The sequence below is a fragment of the Festucalex cinctus genome, chromosome 10 (genome assembly GCF_051991245.1).
Source record: "Festucalex cinctus isolate MCC-2025b chromosome 10, RoL_Fcin_1.0, whole genome shotgun sequence".
Lineage (NCBI taxonomy): Eukaryota > Metazoa > Chordata > Actinopteri > Syngnathiformes > Syngnathidae > Festucalex > Festucalex cinctus.
In genome coordinates, this window is record NC_135420.1 from 29,839,643 (window position 1) to 29,855,725 (window position 16,083).

The 16,083-nt window shown below is 53.2% G+C and overlaps 3 protein-coding genes across 9 annotated transcripts; 1 reads left to right on the forward strand and 2 right to left on the reverse strand.

The window, feature by feature from the left end:
- Positions 1–156: 156 nt before the first annotated feature.
- On the reverse strand, positions 157–6,397 carry tmem259 (transmembrane protein 259). Its single transcript, XM_077534667.1, has 12 exons — positions 5,697–6,397; positions 5,037–5,343; positions 4,511–4,819; positions 3,653–3,779; positions 3,478–3,588; positions 3,289–3,411; positions 3,117–3,217; positions 2,870–2,927; positions 1,948–2,031; positions 1,439–1,571; positions 1,260–1,359; positions 157–932 (listed from the first exon to the last, which is right to left on the reverse strand). The coding sequence occupies exons 2-12, from the start codon at positions 5,253–5,255 to the stop codon at positions 426–428; spliced, it is 1,872 nt and encodes a 623-aa protein (XP_077390793.1). The 5' UTR covers positions 5,256–5,343; positions 5,697–6,397; the 3' UTR covers positions 157–425.
- med16 (mediator complex subunit 16) lies at positions 5,505–12,416 on the forward strand. 6 transcript variants are annotated; one of them, XM_077534666.1, is made up of 16 exons: positions 6,379–6,540; positions 7,467–7,615; positions 7,699–7,806; positions 8,174–8,343; positions 8,420–8,701; positions 8,765–8,914; positions 9,338–9,443; positions 9,501–9,656; positions 10,114–10,340; positions 10,581–10,787; positions 10,847–11,057; positions 11,139–11,272; positions 11,335–11,527; positions 11,816–12,002; positions 12,076–12,159; positions 12,230–12,416. In XM_077534666.1, exons 2-16 carry the CDS (start codon positions 7,468–7,470, stop codon positions 12,354–12,356), a joined length of 2,490 nt encoding a protein of 829 aa, XP_077390792.1. In that variant the 5' UTR covers positions 6,379–6,540; position 7,467; the 3' UTR covers positions 12,357–12,416. The 6 variants fall into 6 exon arrangements, with proteins under 6 accessions (XP_077390787.1, XP_077390786.1, XP_077390788.1 ...); XM_077534661.1 differs by adding an exon at positions 5,505–6,101 and having other exon boundaries at positions 6,488–6,540; positions 8,420–8,914; positions 10,847–11,272; XM_077534660.1 differs by adding an exon at positions 5,505–6,022 and having other exon boundaries at positions 6,488–6,540; positions 8,420–8,914; positions 10,847–11,272.
- Positions 12,103–16,002, reverse strand: wdr18 (WD repeat domain 18). Of its 2 annotated transcripts, none has more exons than XM_077534668.1 (10): positions 15,681–16,002; positions 14,814–14,924; positions 14,607–14,740; positions 14,387–14,528; positions 14,170–14,313; positions 13,907–13,980; positions 13,634–13,834; positions 13,314–13,471; positions 13,089–13,157; positions 12,103–13,009 (listed from the first exon to the last, which is right to left on the reverse strand). In XM_077534668.1, the coding sequence occupies exons 1-10, from the start codon at positions 15,888–15,890 to the stop codon at positions 12,753–12,755; spliced, it is 1,500 nt and encodes a 499-aa protein (XP_077390794.1). In that variant the 5' UTR covers positions 15,891–16,002; the 3' UTR covers positions 12,103–12,752. The 2 variants fall into 2 exon arrangements, with proteins under 2 accessions (XP_077390794.1, XP_077390795.1); XM_077534669.1 differs by having other exon boundaries at positions 12,826–13,009; positions 13,710–13,834; positions 15,681–15,998.
- Positions 16,003–16,083: the final 81 nt, after the last annotated feature.

The window sequence follows — 16,083 nt, forward strand, 5'->3', positions numbered from 1 at the left end:
TCCATTTGAGAGGAAATGTCGCAACGATTACATCTGAAATAAATCATTTCAAAAACCGACTGCGTCTTTCGACATGAACACATGATCTGGTGACGTCACGTGCGTGATTTAGAAAGGTGAGGTGTGAAAAAAAAAAAAGACAACACGTCGTTTGAGTTGAGTCAAGTTTGTTTCAATCAATACACGTGACTGACAGCATCTTGTGACGTCATTTGGTGGGAAACCAACAAAAGTCCTCTTGCAATACATGGGACAGGTGGGCAGTGGCCACGCCCACTCCAGTCGCTAAGGCATACAAGTTGAAAATAAAAGCACGTCCCATCATCATTGAACATACGACATCACGTGAGCGTCAGTTTATTATTGATGATGATGATGATGATGATGGAACCGATCAGATTTGGGATGCTTGGCGAGCGAGCGCCTCAGGACGAGTGGGAGGAGCTTGGCTGCACGCTGCAGTCCGTTCGGGAGGGATCGGCCGCGTCCGTGCCGAGCGAAGGCTGGCTTTCTGCGCCGGCCCCCCCTTCTCCCATCCACAAGTCGGCCACCGCCCCCTCCTGGCCGGAGGACGCCAGCGCTTCCGTGATGATGGCGGCCGTCTGCGCCACCCAGTTGAGCTCCGATCGCACCTCGCCGGCGGCCGAGGACGACGGCGGACTTTCGGGCGGCGGCTGGAGAAGCTCGGCGGAGGCGGGAGCGAGCCGGGCGGCGGCGGCGGCGGCGGAAGCGGCGGCGGAAGCGGCAGCGGGCTCCGCCGGCGGCCCGGCGCCTCCGTCGTCGTTGTTGTTGTTGTTGTTGAGCGTGTCCTGCAGCGCCGTCTGGTTGGCCTGGCCCGCCTGCTGCTGGTTGTGCAGGAGCATCTCCTGGATGCGGATCTGCTGCAAGATGGCCGGCAGCTCGTAGTGGTGGAAGAAGTAAATCATGGAGTGCTGGCAAAAGAGAAAACGCTGACTTACGCCGGCCGCCTTACCCGGAAAACGCGCGTGCACTCGGCTTGGCTCGAGTGGGCGGGGCCGATGCTTTTGCACAAAAGACCATTTTGCACCAAAAGCGTTTGCAATCATCCGCACAAGCCGGCGGCTGTTTGTTTCCTTTCAACCGAATGTGCCAATCTGGTGTGTCGTCAAAAAAGCAGCCTTCTGTCTGTCTGTCTGTTAAGAGCTCAACATGGGTCGCCGGTCAAAATTTCAGCCTAGAAGGTGCGTTTGACATGGACGCAGGCCCCGCCCCATCGAGCGAGGCAGGTGTGGACTGACCTGGATGAAGAGCCAGGAAGTGACCAGCGCCAGGCTGCTGTACTGGCCGTTGAAGCGGTAATGATATGCATAGAAGGCAAAGTGATACAAATAGAAGAACCTGAAAGACGACAACAACAGGCTGAGAAGGGGCCGGACGGGGGGCGGGGTTATGTTTCGGCTGGGCGGGGCTCGCTCACCTGAGCCAGTGTCGCTTGCTGGTGTTGGTGTGACAGCAGATGGCGTCGTACTGGTCGGCCAACCACACGATGAGGATGATGTAAAAGGCCGTGGTGGTGTCGTTGAAAAATTCCGACATGATGGCCTCCATGCCTGAACACAGGAAGTGACATCAGCAAAGCCACCTGACTTGCGGGACCATTCCGACCCGTCCGTGCAGAAACAGATTTTCTTTCGTGTACTTGCGTACGTCCCAACTTGCTTTTCGTGGAAGGTTGGGAAGCAATCGACGTTCCAAAGTTAGCAATCAAGTGTCAAATTGCGCTGATGAAATCTTTTTTGGAATAACGACCGAATGTCAAGCATATCGAGTTCAATATTGGTTTTTGTTTCTTATCAATTTCTTCTTTCTCCAAAATAAGTGGATGAGATTTGGACTTTCTGGGGTGAGCGTCTTCAAGAAATGGGAGGGGCTTACGCAATGTGTTTGCTGTGGTTGAGGTCAGAGGTCAAGAGCGAGTCAACTCACCGACGAGGGCGAGGATGACGGTGAGCAGGGGGGCCGCCGGGAAGGCGATGGTCATGTTCATCTCCAACATCTGAAGGAGGTCCACTGAGAGAAGAAAACAAACCAAAAGTTTCACTCGTTGACTTCAGTACCAGACAATTGGAAGACGGACCGACTTGAGATACGAGCGACAACCACCTTTTGAAAATCTATCACACGCATTGAAAACAAACAAACGCCGATTTACTTTTTGACAATTGCTCATCAGCTTGATGCTAAAGCTTGCTAATGGTTAGCATTAGCATGCAAGAACAACTGTCGAGCGATTTTCGCAACCGTATCATCAGCATCTTCAAATAAAAAATAAATGAACAAACATCTCCAACATCTGCTGAAATCAGCTACATCCTTAACTAAACAATTCTAAAACTCAATTCAAACGATATCACTGGCATTTGCTAACATTTCTCGGCCATTATTGGATGTCGTTTGGACAGAGTAATGTTGACAAAGGTTGTTGATGGCTTTATACTGCCTCCCAGTGGCCAGGGCGGGCACAGCACAAGCATGAACTCTTCAACTCTTTCCATTTGACAAATTGTCAAAAATGAACATTAGCGTTCAAACAAACTAACAAAGTCACTTTTTGCTCGATCGCACTGACGACAAAGGAAGATTGTCAGCACTTAATTCAATTCTTGTCATCTAATTGTTCAACAATGCACAATTACAATTGTCATATACAAATCAATTCCAAATACAATTAGTTAACATATTGATCTTGCTCATTTGAAAAAAAAACGTGATTGTTCTATTGGACGATAACGTCATTTCATTTCGGTAGATGTGAATTATTGCAATATTCAACAACTATATCGCCTTTTTTTCAATATTGAGCAGTTCCATCGCGTGCGCGCGTTATATTCCATGTTGAGCAACTGACCAATGAAGACGAAGATCTGGTGGTGAGAATATCGGAGCAGCATGGACACCGACAGAGTCTGAAAAAAAAAGAAAAAAGAAAAGAGCACAAACGTCAAGTGACAGACAAAAACAATCTTGGAGCTGGTCCAAGTGGGATTTTGGGACCGGAAAAAAGAAAAAGAAAGGCGGCGTGCTGTACGATATTGTTGTGTTTGGAACGGAAGCGGACGCGATCGGATGGCTCGCTCGGTGGGTGCTGGACTCACGAAGATGACCATGATGACAAACGCAGCCAGGTAGGACGTTCGGGCCATCCACATGCTGACAAAGCGGTAATGTTCCCCGGAGACCACGTTCCTGAGGAAGCCTTGACACATCGGCGTCACGGTTAGCGGTGGTCCCGCGACCTTGAGGTCGGGTCAGATGAGCGGCCGTCACCTTTGTTCTCCTCGTTCTCGGCCAGCGCCTTGACGCTGGACATGAGGATGTCGTCGTAGCCCAGAAACTCGTCCAGCAGGAAGCGACTGAAGCCGTCGCCGAAGCACGCGTCCTTGGTGGGATCTGGAAGGCAAAGCGGCGTTTAGCGTCCGGCGGGCTGACTTGCGCCCGTCGCCGCCGGCGTCTCACCCAGCGTGACCACCATGACGGGGATGTTGAGTCTGTGGCGCGTGCTCTGGGACAGGCGCAGGAAGCCGTACTCCAGCGAGTACTCCACCATGTACTCCTCCTGAGGCCAAGCTGGACAAGCAAAGCGACGGCGGCGGTGAGCGCAGGCGGAGATTCCCGTTAGGCCGCCGCCTACCTTTGGCCGCGTGACTGAAGGAGAGGTCCTGGCTGTCATTGGCCCCGCCTCCCGCTCCTCCCTCACCCGCTGGCGCTCGTCCCACGGCCGCCGGCGCCTTCAGACGAGGTTCCACGTCCAGTTCAAACTGACGGCGAAACAAAACTAAAGTTTTGCGGGTGATTGATTTCAACGCAATACAAACGATGCCTCAAATAACTTGTTGCCTTTTGCTCTTCGCGCGACATCGCCTCAATGCCAAATTTGTACACAAAAGAAAGCACAATCACATTTCATCCATTGTAAGAATGATGAAGTCGTCAGTTTTCTGGCGAAAATGGAATAAACGCATGGGGGAAAAATTAAAAATAAAAATCAGCCAATCAAATGTATTTCAATGAAATGAAATGAAAGCCAGTGGTGAGACCGTCCAAATGTGTGACTTAATACGGTTCGATTAAAGAATCCAAGCGATACTTGACTGACTGAATCATTTCAGCTGTGAAAAGTTCAGATTTTGTCCAGAATGAATTATTTTTCAAGTACGATAAAGACTTTTAAAAAGTCATTTTTCTACTTGCTGGCGACTGATGATGACATCACCTGTGCTGAGGAAGTTGGTAACGACGCTTTCTGGGGTTGGTCGGTAAACTGAGCCACGATTGGTCGTGACCTACTTCCTCAGCACAGGTGATGTCATCATCAGTCGACAGCAAGTTAAAAAAACAACAACAACTTTTGAAAGGTATTAATTGTACATGAAAATTAATGAAGTTACCAGATGAATTCTAAACAAAATATTGACTTTGCACTGCTGAAAATGTCTCAATGAGTCCGATCCTATTTGGAGCAAGCATTTGCACCTCAACTCGTCCTCACCTGCACCGAGCTGTTGTCAAACGTGTCCAGCATCATCTCCTCGTCTTCGTCCTCCTCTTCCTCTTGCAGCGCCGCCAGACTGAGGCCGGCGATGGCTCCGCCTTCTCCTCCGCCCTCCTCCTCGTCCTCGTCCTCCCGCTGCAAGTCGTAGAACTGCAGGAAGACGGGCGGGCGGCTGGAGTTCCTCTGGATCTCCACGCGCAGGATGCCGTCGCGAGGCCAGCGCTCCCTCACTCCCTCCAGGCAGTCGATGGGCGAGCGAGAGAAGGCGATGTGGATGTAGGCCAGGATGAAGAGGACGAAGAGCGCCTGACCACCACCGCCAAAAACATTTGCAACATTTCAACGATACGGCTGTGCTCACAATAGTAACCATATTTAGAAATAAAAACGAGACAGCATCCATATTCGAGTATCGATAGTCTTCCCTGACACTCGCATGAGAAGGAAGCAAAGTGAACAGAGCGGATTGTCCCGATTTTTTGTTTTCGTGTGAGATGAAGGTGAAAAGGTGGAGTAAGGTCACCTTGAGCAGCACGAAGAACTCAAAGACCCTCCTGAACGAGGGCGGGAAGAGGCGGGCGTAAGTGACGGCCATCTTGAAGAAGAGCGCGTGGAAGAGGCGGTCTCGAACATTGATGAGGGGGTTCTGGTTGATGTTGGGGTTCCGAATCCTGTTGGGCGGGACGTTGTTGTTGTTGTTGTTGGGCGGCACGTTGTTGTTGTTGGCCTGGTTCTCAGACATGGTCTCTCGATGGCAGAGGTCAAATGTAGCTGCAGCCGATTCTAGGTTAGCATGGCTTCAAGTTGCGCTCTTCTCGTCTTCGCTCGGTCTACAACACACACACAGTACAAACAGTACAAACAGTACAACAGTACAACAGTACAACAGTACAAGACGAGTTGACGCGAGCACGACAACTGGCCACGCCAATTCCCACAAAGCAGTCAGTTGGTCTTGAGTGACAACCAATCACATGACACCTGCAAGTGCTTGTTTTCCTTTCCTGCAAAGTTTGGATTTCAACCTGAGGACAGATGATGGTGCAACCAATTCGGGCCTGGCTCCTCATCGTCCCACAGCGGGAGCTTTTCTCCTCTTCAAGCGAGCTCCTCCGAATAACAACAACACCCGACAGCAACAAAAGCAACAGCAGCTGCAGCTGCAGAAGCAGCAGCAACGTACCTGTTATTGACAGCGGCCATTGGAGCCCATGCTGGAGATTTCTCCTGGACGCTTTCACCGAAACGAAAGACGAAAGACGAAAGACGAAAGACGGAAGACGGAAGCGGGCGGGCGGATTCCGTCAAACGCGAGCTAGTCGGCTAGCAGTCGCAGCTTCTCTTAGCTTCGCTGTTATTCTCCGCACGTAGCGGCGGTAACAAGTCGAGCCAAACTCCCGAGAAGCCGCCGTGAATGTTCGGATACACTCGAACCGCATTCGAGACGCCAAAGTTCCAGCAAAAGTTTGAGCGGCGAACTCAAGTGACGGCTAAAGCTACAAACCGGAAGTACGTGTAATCACCGGAAACTCCAAAATGAGGAGTCCCAAACTCGACGTCCTACGCGCCGAGATAGCAACAAAATGAGGTTAAGGGTCCCGTTGGAGACACACATTTACTCAAATTACGTTTCAGCACCAGTGAATCATTATGATTTTAAAGCAAATATTATATGTATTTGGTCATTCCTTAAATTATACCATTATTTCAATCTGCATACTGTTATGTACTGCGTGTCCATTATTATTCCAGATTCATATCAAAATTAGAATACGCTTGTGCGTCTACAAAGTACCGAATCATCAATCAACGAATTAATTGCAAATCCCTTCAGGCGCATCAAAGGACACCAATGTGGGTGTTGGGGTCCTTAGCACTTTGTTCTTGCATTCAGACTTGTGATTACCTTTTATCGTCGTGACTAGTTGTGGTTATTAAGTTGAATGAATAACATTCGTTTATTCTATTCACCAGGTACTGATCGAAAGGGAGGAACGTGTTTTGTAAACAACGACGCCGAAATCCGAGTAAGTTGGCCCAATGAATGAATGAATGAACGAGCGATGCGTTAGCGTGGATCTCTTCGGCGTAATTTCAATATGATTTCTTCTCCTTCATCAATTTGTCCGTCATTGTGCATTTTATCGAGACGTTTTCAACTTTGTGGGCAGATTGGACGGTGTGGATTGAAGACATTTAATTGCAAGCAAAACAACACTTGTGGTCTGTGAATGAACAAAATTCCACCTCGCAAAATTCCACATCTTGTTGAAAGTCTTTCAGAAGTGCCACCTTTTTTTTTTTTTTCACTTTCGCCTTGACTGTTGGCGGTGGATATTTTTGCGAGCGCTATTTTGTGGTGAACAGCCAGTGATTGGTCAATCGCCGGACTGGGCGTGGCTGACGATCACTTCGTCCCCTTTTGCGTCTTTTCACCAACTTGTCATTTTGTTTTGCCACCGAAAATAGGCTGCCATTGGCATTACTAGCCTAAATCTAACCATAACCCTCCAAAGCATAAAGAAATAGTCGGTAAAAAAACAAAACAAAACAAAACAGACTCCAGAACGGGATGAGAACCCATGACGTACACATCCAGTGTCAGGAATAGGGAATCCAAAAAGTAAAAACCTTGAAAAAATTTGGCTTCGACTCAACAGGTGGAGACGAGCTTCTTTACCTGCCAGTAGAGTAGAAGCACCTAAAAGCAATCTGTAGCAGGCTTTTCATTTTCTGCTCTTGGATTCCCAAAAGGGAATGTCAACTTATGAGCGCAACCGTCTGACTGGCATCGTGTGGAATCCTTGCCCTTTCAAAGGAGACAAAAACAACAGCAACAGCGTCAATGTTTTCAACTGGTGCTAAATGTTGCATTGTCAAAACGAGTGCTTTGTTTTTGCTGAGACTCCAATGAAAAGAGTTTGTGCTTTTGCTTGTTGCTGCTGTCTGTCAGCATGGACCTGGCGTACGTATGCGAGTGGGAAAGGCGGCCCAAGAGCACCCACTGCCCCTCCGTCCCCCTGGTCTGCTCCTGGTCCTGTAGAAACCTGGTGGCCTTCACCGCCGACCTAAAGAACGAGGACGATGGCGGCGGCGAGCCAGGTACCGACGGCCTTCCTCTCAGCCAGTTGGGAGGCTCGGAGCGTCCGTCCGTCCAATCTTTGTGATTGCTTGACATGTTTCAGATGTCAGTCACATGATCCACATCATGGACACGGAGCATCCCTGGGACGTGTACTCCATCAGCTCGGGCCACGCTGAGGTCATTTCCTGTCTGGAGTGGGACCAGTCAGGTGACAAACAAGAAAGTGGGAATGGGCCGATTAGCGCTGCCGATATTGGGCGTTTTGCTGAAGATCGCTGTCTGCCTTTTTAAGAAATCTGATGACCGATAAAAGGTCAATCTAAAACCACTTTGATCTCTATTTTTTATTTTTTTTTCACTTCAAAAACAAAACAAGCAGCAGCAACCCTTTGGAAGTCACCCGAACATTTCAGTTGGTAAATCGGTCCCTGGGCTTGTTCCCCGGCACATTTTGGAAAAAGGCCGCTAAGTGTCAAAATGTCAAATATCGGCGCCGATAATCGGAGCGGCGGCCGATTGGCCAAAAGGCGCGAGCCTGAAAAAGGCCTTTGAACGGCTCTCTCTTCGCTCGGCAGGCTCCAGGTTGCTGTCGGCGGACGGCGACGGGCACATCAAGTGCTGGTCCATGTCGGAGCACCTGGTCAACAGCTGGGAAAGTCTTCTGAGCAGTTGCGTGGAGGGAGATCCCGTCGTGGCGCTCAGTTGGCTGCACAACGGCGTCAAACTGGCTCTGCACGTGGAGATGGTACCTGGCCCGCCCCGGCTGCCGTCGCCGTCGCCGTGGTCACCCAATCAAACGCCCGCCGCCTGTTTGCTTGCAGTCGGGCTCCACCAACTTTGGCGAGAAGTTCTCCCGGGTCAAGTTCTCGCCCTCGTTGACCCTGTTTGGCGGCAAGCCCATGGAGGGCTGGCTGGCGGTGACGGTGAGCGGCCTGGTGACCGTGTCGCTGCTCAAACCCGGCGGCGCCCTCCTGACGGCCAGCGAGAGTCTGTGTCGCCTGCGAGGACGCGTGGCGCTGGCCGACATCGCCTTCACCGGCGGCGGCAACATCGTGGTGGCCGCCACCGACGGCAGCAGCGCTTCGCCGGTCCAGTTTTACAAGGTGACGCGCCGACGGCGAGCGCTCCGCGCGCGCTCACGTCCGCTCGCTCGTGTGCCTTTTCAGGTGGTGGTGAGCGTGGTGAGCGAGAAGTGCCGCATCGACACGGAACTGCTGCCCTCCTTGTTCCTGCGCTGCACCACCGACCCGCTGAGGCGAGACAAGTACCCGGCCGTCACCCACCTCAAGTTCCTGACCCGGGAGAACTCTGAGCAGGTCGGTCCATCCTCAGGTGGCATTTCCGCTCGTGCGTGCAAATCCTACCCAGCCGCTCGTTTAGCAGCCTGTCGCCATGGCGACGCTTCGAGGGATGTCCCGATCACATTCTTTTGCGTCCGAGTCACCTGATTTTGAGGATCTGCCCATACCGGGCCACGATCCGATTCCTCGGTAAAGTATTAAGGAGGCTCGGCCGCAAGTTGCGGCGAAATAGGAACGAGCGCAAAATGTGCGCTTGTTTGTTTGTTTGTTTTTTGCAAGCTCAATTCACGTCATTCGAGTCACGACGAAGATTTGACTTTTAGCATTCAGCAGACGTTTCCTCCACATTTGCCGCTAAGAAGAAGAAAAGGCCCGTCAGCAATTGGCCCAATCAAGCTTGAAATGCTTGCCTGGTGATTTTGTGCGATTGTGCTTCAGGTTCTGCTGTGCGCGTCCAATCAGAGCGGCAGCATCGTGGAGTGTTGGTCGCTGAGGAAGGAGGGGCTCCCCGTCAACAACATCTTCCAGCATCGCTCGCCCGTCGGTGAGTCCCGAAGGCCCGTGCGACCTTTGACCCGGCCTGACGCTGGTCACATTGCAGTGGGCGAGAAGCAACCTACCATCCTCAAGTGGAGGATCCTGACCACCACCAACGACCTGGAGAGGGTTTCGGCCGTCGCCCTTCCCAAACTGCCCATTTCCATCTCCAACACCGACCTCAAGGTGGCGTCGGACACCAAGTTCTGCCCCGGACTGGGTAAGGCCGCCCGCCGTCCATTCAATCAACCGCTTTCATGCTCAGCCGTGCTTTTGTAACGTCACCATGAAATAGCTTATTATAAATAGCCGCCATCTTGCCACTCCCAAGAAACTTATCTTGGCATTTGGCTGCAAACTGAACTGCAGATGAAAGATGAAAGAAAAAGATGATTTTTTGAAAGAGGGGGCACGTACTGCTCACTCGTTCTACATGGTAGGTTTCCAATGCCCGATTTGAAGAGCATACGAGCCGTTTATGTCTCCGAGTCTGCTGTATTGGTTTTAAAAGGCAGCAACTTTTTTTTCCCAAAGATTTATTGTTGTTAAAAATATGCATTTTCAAAGAATGCTATTGTGATTTGTATTTATTTTTTTACGCCTGTAAGAATAACGGTAAAACGTATTTATTTCTGCGACTGTAATAATGGTCCGAGCAAAATGTGAACCGGTTTCAGGTCTGGCTCTGGCCTTCCACGACGGCACCATCCAGATCCTCCACCGCCTGTCCCTCCACACCATGGGCGTCTTCTACGGCTCCGCCGGCGCCGGCGGGCCGGGCCAGCGGCCGGGAGACGAGTCGGCCGTCAAGCGGCAAAGAACCGGAGCGCCCGCCCTCCATTTTAAGGCCTTGCAGTTCTCCTGGACCTCGCTGGCCCTGGCCGGAGTCGACAATCACGGCAAGGTAACTGACGAAGCGCAAGTTGAACAGATTTGAACACAACAGACAATCTTCAAAGTCACAAAAATGAAGACTGATGAGAACAAAACGGCAGTGAAAATGAAATCAAATTGGAAATGGATGAAAAGCGCAAAGTGTTTTTTGTGCCGTTGCGGAAACGCTCCAATGGGCGGCTTGCTTTTGCCGGAGGTCCGGCGTGGGACCCGAGCGGGCTCGACCTTTGACCTGTGGTGCTTTTTGCAGCTGCACATGCTGCGAGTGTCGCCGTCCATGGGCCAAGTGCTGGAGATGAACACCACGCTGCGCCACCTGCTGTTCCTGCTGGAGTACTGCATGGTGACGGGCTACGACTGGTGGGACGTCCTCCTGCACGTGCAGCCCGGCATGGTCCACAACCTGGTGGACAAACTGCACGAGGAGTACATGAGGCAGAACCAGGCCCTGCAGCAGGTAACGCCGGCCGCCCGCCATGGGCCAACGCCGGCGTGACCGCGCCCGTGTCGCCGCAGGTCCTGGCCACGCGCATCGTGGCGGTCAAGGCGTCGCTGTGCAAGCTGTCGACGGCCACGGCGGCGCGAGCCTGCGACTTCCACGCCAAATTGCTGCTCATCGCCATCAGCTCCACCCTCAAGTCGCTCCTCAGGCCGCACGTCCTCAACACGCCCGACAAAAGTCCCGGAGACCGCCTGAGCGAGATCTGCGCCAAGAACATGGACTCGGGTGAGACGGCGACGGCGCGCGCGGGCGGGTTTCGCCATGTTCCTGTCCGTGTTCCTGTTCCTGTTCCTGTCGCGCGTGCAGACATCGACAAGGTGATGATCAACCTGAAGACGGAGGAGTTTGTGCTGGACGGGGACCCGCTGCAGTCTCTGCAGCAGCTCATCCAGTGGCTGGGCGACTTTGTCCTCTACCTGCTGGCCAATCTCCCCAACCAGGTGAGACCAAGCCGGCCGCTTTCCCGCTTTCGGCCAACCGTCTGGCTCGCGCTCCTGTCCAGGGCTCGGTGGTGCGGCCCGGCTTCGGTTTCATGCGCGACGGCGCCTCCCTGGGGATGTTACGCGAAATGCTGGTGATGATCCGGATCTGGGGTCTGCTCAAGCCCGGCTGCCTTCCCACCTTCACCGCCACCTCCGACAGCCAGGACAGCTTGCAGCTGCTCTTCCGCCTGCTCACCAAACTCTGGCTTTGCTGTAAGGAACGACCGGCCGGCCGCCCGCCGTCAAACTCACCAATGTCATTTGGACGCACAATTGTTGTCTTTGCTTTTTCAAGCTGCAAAACTGTCATCCGATGGCAGCATTGATTGTATTCAAAAACAAACAAAAAAAGGGCATGCGAGCTGCAGCCTGAGCGGCGGCGGGGTCACGTGGCAGAAACGTTGCCGGTCACGCCAAAGACCAAATGGTTTTTTGCATCAATGTTGGCTCGTTTGAAACAAAAGTCCTTTTCAAAAGGCGCCTTGCGTGTGCATGCGGCAGGCCGGGAGGACGCGCCCCCCCAGGACCCCGACGAGAGCCTGATTGACGAGTGCTGCCTGCTGCCCAGTCAGCTGCTGGTGCCCGCCATGGATTGGCTGCCCGTCAACGACGGTGTCATCGTCAAGCTGCAGGGCAAGCAGCCCATCAGGTTGCAGTTTGGCAAAACGGCCGCGCCCGACGCCGGCAGGTAAGCGCAGCCAAAATGGCTCATCCTTCGCCGGCGCGTATCCCATGATGCATCGTGACTTTGCGCGCGACAGGATGGCCGGCTGCCAGAGGACGGACAACCTGCGATGCGTCCACATGGGCGTGTGTCCCACCGAGGAGAGCAAGGCCTGCACCAGGCGAGTCTCGTCCGGCCGGCAAAATGGCCGCCGCTGCCGCCGCCGCTCATTTGCCGCCGTGTCGTTGCAGGTGCGGCTGCGTGACCATGCTTCGTTCGCCCAACAAAAGCAACGCCATGAAGCAGTGGGAGCAACGATGGATCAAAAATTGCTTGTGCGGAGGTTTGTGGCGCCGCATCCCGCCCGCGCTGGCGTGAAAGTCGGCCGGATGGACGCAACTTTTTGTCATTAAACTTTCTCAACCTTTTCACTTTCAATTGTCAAAAAGAAATCTTTGAATCGTGCCCACCATAAAACCTGAGCGTGAAGAGGCGTGGCCAGGACAAACAAACGTAGGCCCACCCCGACCACGTTGCCGTTCGCAAGCGCTCATATCTAAAAAAACATCTTGCGTCTTGACGATGAAAACGATGGCTTAGAGCACAGGTCTCAAACTCCAGTCCTGCACGTGTTGGAGGTTTCTCTCCTCAAACACAGCTGAATCACATAATGAGGATCATTATCAGGTTGCGGCAGAGCTTGCTGATCAATCAGGAGGGAAACATGGAAAGCATGCAGGACTGGAGTTTGAGAGCATTGAAATGAAAACGAGCTCATTGTTTTGAAAACGGAGGTCGAGCCCCGGCCCGGCCAGAAGAACGCAAACGAGAGTCAAGCGACAAGAAGTGCAAAGCGACGACATTTTTATTGGCTGCAATCAAGTAGACGGGAATCGGCTTCACGTGGCTTTGGTCAGCAGCTGGCTGGAGAAGTCGTACAGATCTTTGTTGACTTTCTTCAGCGTTTGAACTTCCTCCTCCAGCTCGGCCACGCGCGCTTTGCCGTAGTCGCCGCCGTCGCCCACAAGCAACTTGGGACGGACAAAGGACAAGTCGTGAAAAGCGCGTTCGCCTCCGACAATCTGCTCGCTCGCTCGCTCGCTCGCTCACCTGCTCGCTCACGCGGTTCAACAAGCAACTCAACCTGTCGGCTTTCTGCAGGTAGGCCGGCTCCTCCTCCTGCCGGCAGCACAAGGCAAAAAGTGGGGTGATTTGCAGGCAAGTCGGCCGGCTTGATGCCAGCACGGGGTTGGGTTGGGGGAACCCCCCCCAAACGAAATGGATCTGTTATGTGGGCGCCAGATCCCAAGTGTGGTTCGAAGCGCGCCAACGTACCTGAGCGTGGAGTCCGAGGCGGACGCACACGTCGCCCGACTGTTCGCCGTCGCTCTCCAGCTGGTGGCGGCTGAAGCGCGGCAGGGGGACGGAGGGTCGCGAGTCGGGGAGGAACATGTTGGCGGGAGCCACCGCGATGGTGGCGTTTGTCACCGGACCTGAACACAAAACCGCCGGCAATCGCACACAAACGTCTTCCTCGGCGCCGGCAACAACTGGCTCACGCGCTATCAATTGGGCAAATTTGGGAAACGTCGCTGTCGGCAGCCAATCAGCGATCGGGTCCGATCCCGACCCGTCTCTCGCGACGTTCAGCCTACCGAGATCTTGCCATTGTGCGCCAAAGTGAAAAGAGCCGTGAGCGATTGTTGGGTGCGGACGGACGGGACGGGGCACCTTTGTGGGCGAAGCAACGGACGCACTGTTTGCTTTGGACGTCCCACACTCGCACCGACTCGTCGTGCGATCCCGACACCAGGAGCGTCCCGTCCATGGACACGGACAGGCAGGTGACCATCTTCCTGCAGGGGGCGGGGTCAAGAAGCACACGCATCACCACCGCAACTTAATCCCGCCAAAAAATGTTTGCTGACCTGTGGCCTTTGAACGTCCGCTTGCCATCAGCGTCGCACTGCAACGATTTCTCAGCCGCCGCCGCCGCCGCGCCCTGCCGCCGCCGACCACAAAAAATGCACGTTGCTCACTTGGGCCACACTTCCTCAAATAATAGGCAGCACGCAGCCGCGGGCCAATCGAGTGCCGCGTCAAACATTGGTCCAAATGCCCCCCGACCCCACAATGACCTCTGCTCGGATGGGCTCAACCAAATATCCGACTGACTGACTGACTGACTGACCTGATTGCACAGAGGCACCTGGAAGATGTTCCCGTCGCTGGCGCCACAGAACAGGAAGTGTTCGCAAGGGTCAAGGGTCACGGACATGATTTCTGCATCAAAGAGAACTGAGAGGAGGAGCTCGCCTGAAGACACCTCCCACAGCTACACACACACGCACAAAGCAGGCTTGAAGGTTGCGGACAAGACGGCCTTGAAATGATGACCTCGGTCTGACCTTGACTGTTTGGTCCAAGGACGCGGTGGCGACTCGGGCCTGAGCTCCCATCATGCCACAGTGGAGGTCAGTGATTGGCAGCGAGTGCCGAGACAGGATGTGGCGGGGTTCGGGGGCGTGGCTCAAGTCCACCTGGATCACACTGCGCCACGCACACACCAGATTGGAGTCAAAGGCGGGCGGAGACTCTGGTTTGGACTCGTCAGCCGAGGACAACTACCTGCTGAGACTCCACACCAGAACCACGCTGTCCTTCCCGCCAGAGACAAAATGGCTGCCGTCGTCGGTGAACTTGACGCAGGTGACGTCCTGGTAGTGACGAGTAACCACGGACAACAGCTTGCCCGTGGACACCTGGCCAATGGGAGAGCAGCGCCAAGCTGGTCAACGTCGTGCGAGGACGCCGACTGCGACCGCGGCAACTCACCTCCCACAAATAAACGGCTTCGGCCACGCCGGCCGCCAAGAAAACGCCGTCTGCTGAGGCGCTGATGCACGTGACCACGCCCGGACACACGATCTTCTGCTGAAGCTGCTCCTGGAAGGCCGCACAGGAAGTCAAACCAACAACACAGGAAGTCAAAACAACGACACAGGAAGTCAAAACAACAACACAGGAAGTCCAAAACAACAACACAGGAAGTCCAAAACACAACACGCTTGTGTTGTGCGTTTCCACTTTTGGATACTTTCCAGGACGTCGAATTGCTGACAACTTCACAATTTTGACAAAATGGCTTTGCAACTGTTCAAACTATTTCATGTCAAAAAAGCTTCACGTCAGAAAAGTACCAGCGCTCAAACGCACATGCAAATCTCGAGCCCACTTCGATGTCTGAAAATATCAAAACACTCTTTTGGACTTTAAAGCCGTTGACCCTTTTTATAGACTTTCAGAGAAGATCTTAACGTCGCTTCATGTTAGGAAACGACAGCCAAAATTCATGTGCATGTCTGATGTCCCACATTAATCTTGGGAAATGTCAAGTGTTCGGATTTGATGGACGAGGCGCTCACGACAGTTTACTGAGGAAACGGCTTCATATTTGTCCAATGCAAAATTCAATTGAATATGTGGGCGAGATTAGAGATGTGCAAGTGAATTTTGGTGACTGACTGTCTATTGCAGTTTCTTTGATGAAGCGTTTTTTGCCCGTATGCGAATGCCGAGGAAAGGCTCCGAGGAGAAGCAAAAGCAGCAAAAAAAACAACAACCAATCAATAGTAGCAAATGGTAGCTGACGCGATGGATGGTGCGCGTGCCCGTGCCCGTGCCCCGCACGCGTTCACTCACCTTCCGGTGGATCTCCCAGACGTTGATGAAGTTCTTGGCCAGCTGCGCGGACAGCAGGTACTGGCCGTTGAGGAGGCAAAGCGTCCGGGCCGAGCTGTTGCCGCCGCGGTAGGACAGCAGGCTGGAGCCGCTGTGCACGTCGAACACGGACACGTTCCAGAGCTGAGAACTCGCGTCGCTGCTCACCACCACTTCCAAAGGGGCCGCCATCTTGACTCTCTCGCTGTTCGCGGGGCTGTGGCGTCACTTCCGTTTTCATTCACAAGCAACGCCAACCAAGTTGCCCGGGTGACGAGAACACGCAAACGGGGGGGGGGGTTCCATGATCTACGTTTCACACATGCACTCCAAATCTTATTTTGGCAGCCTCCAATCAATCGTAAATCTGTTTCAAAGTAAAATC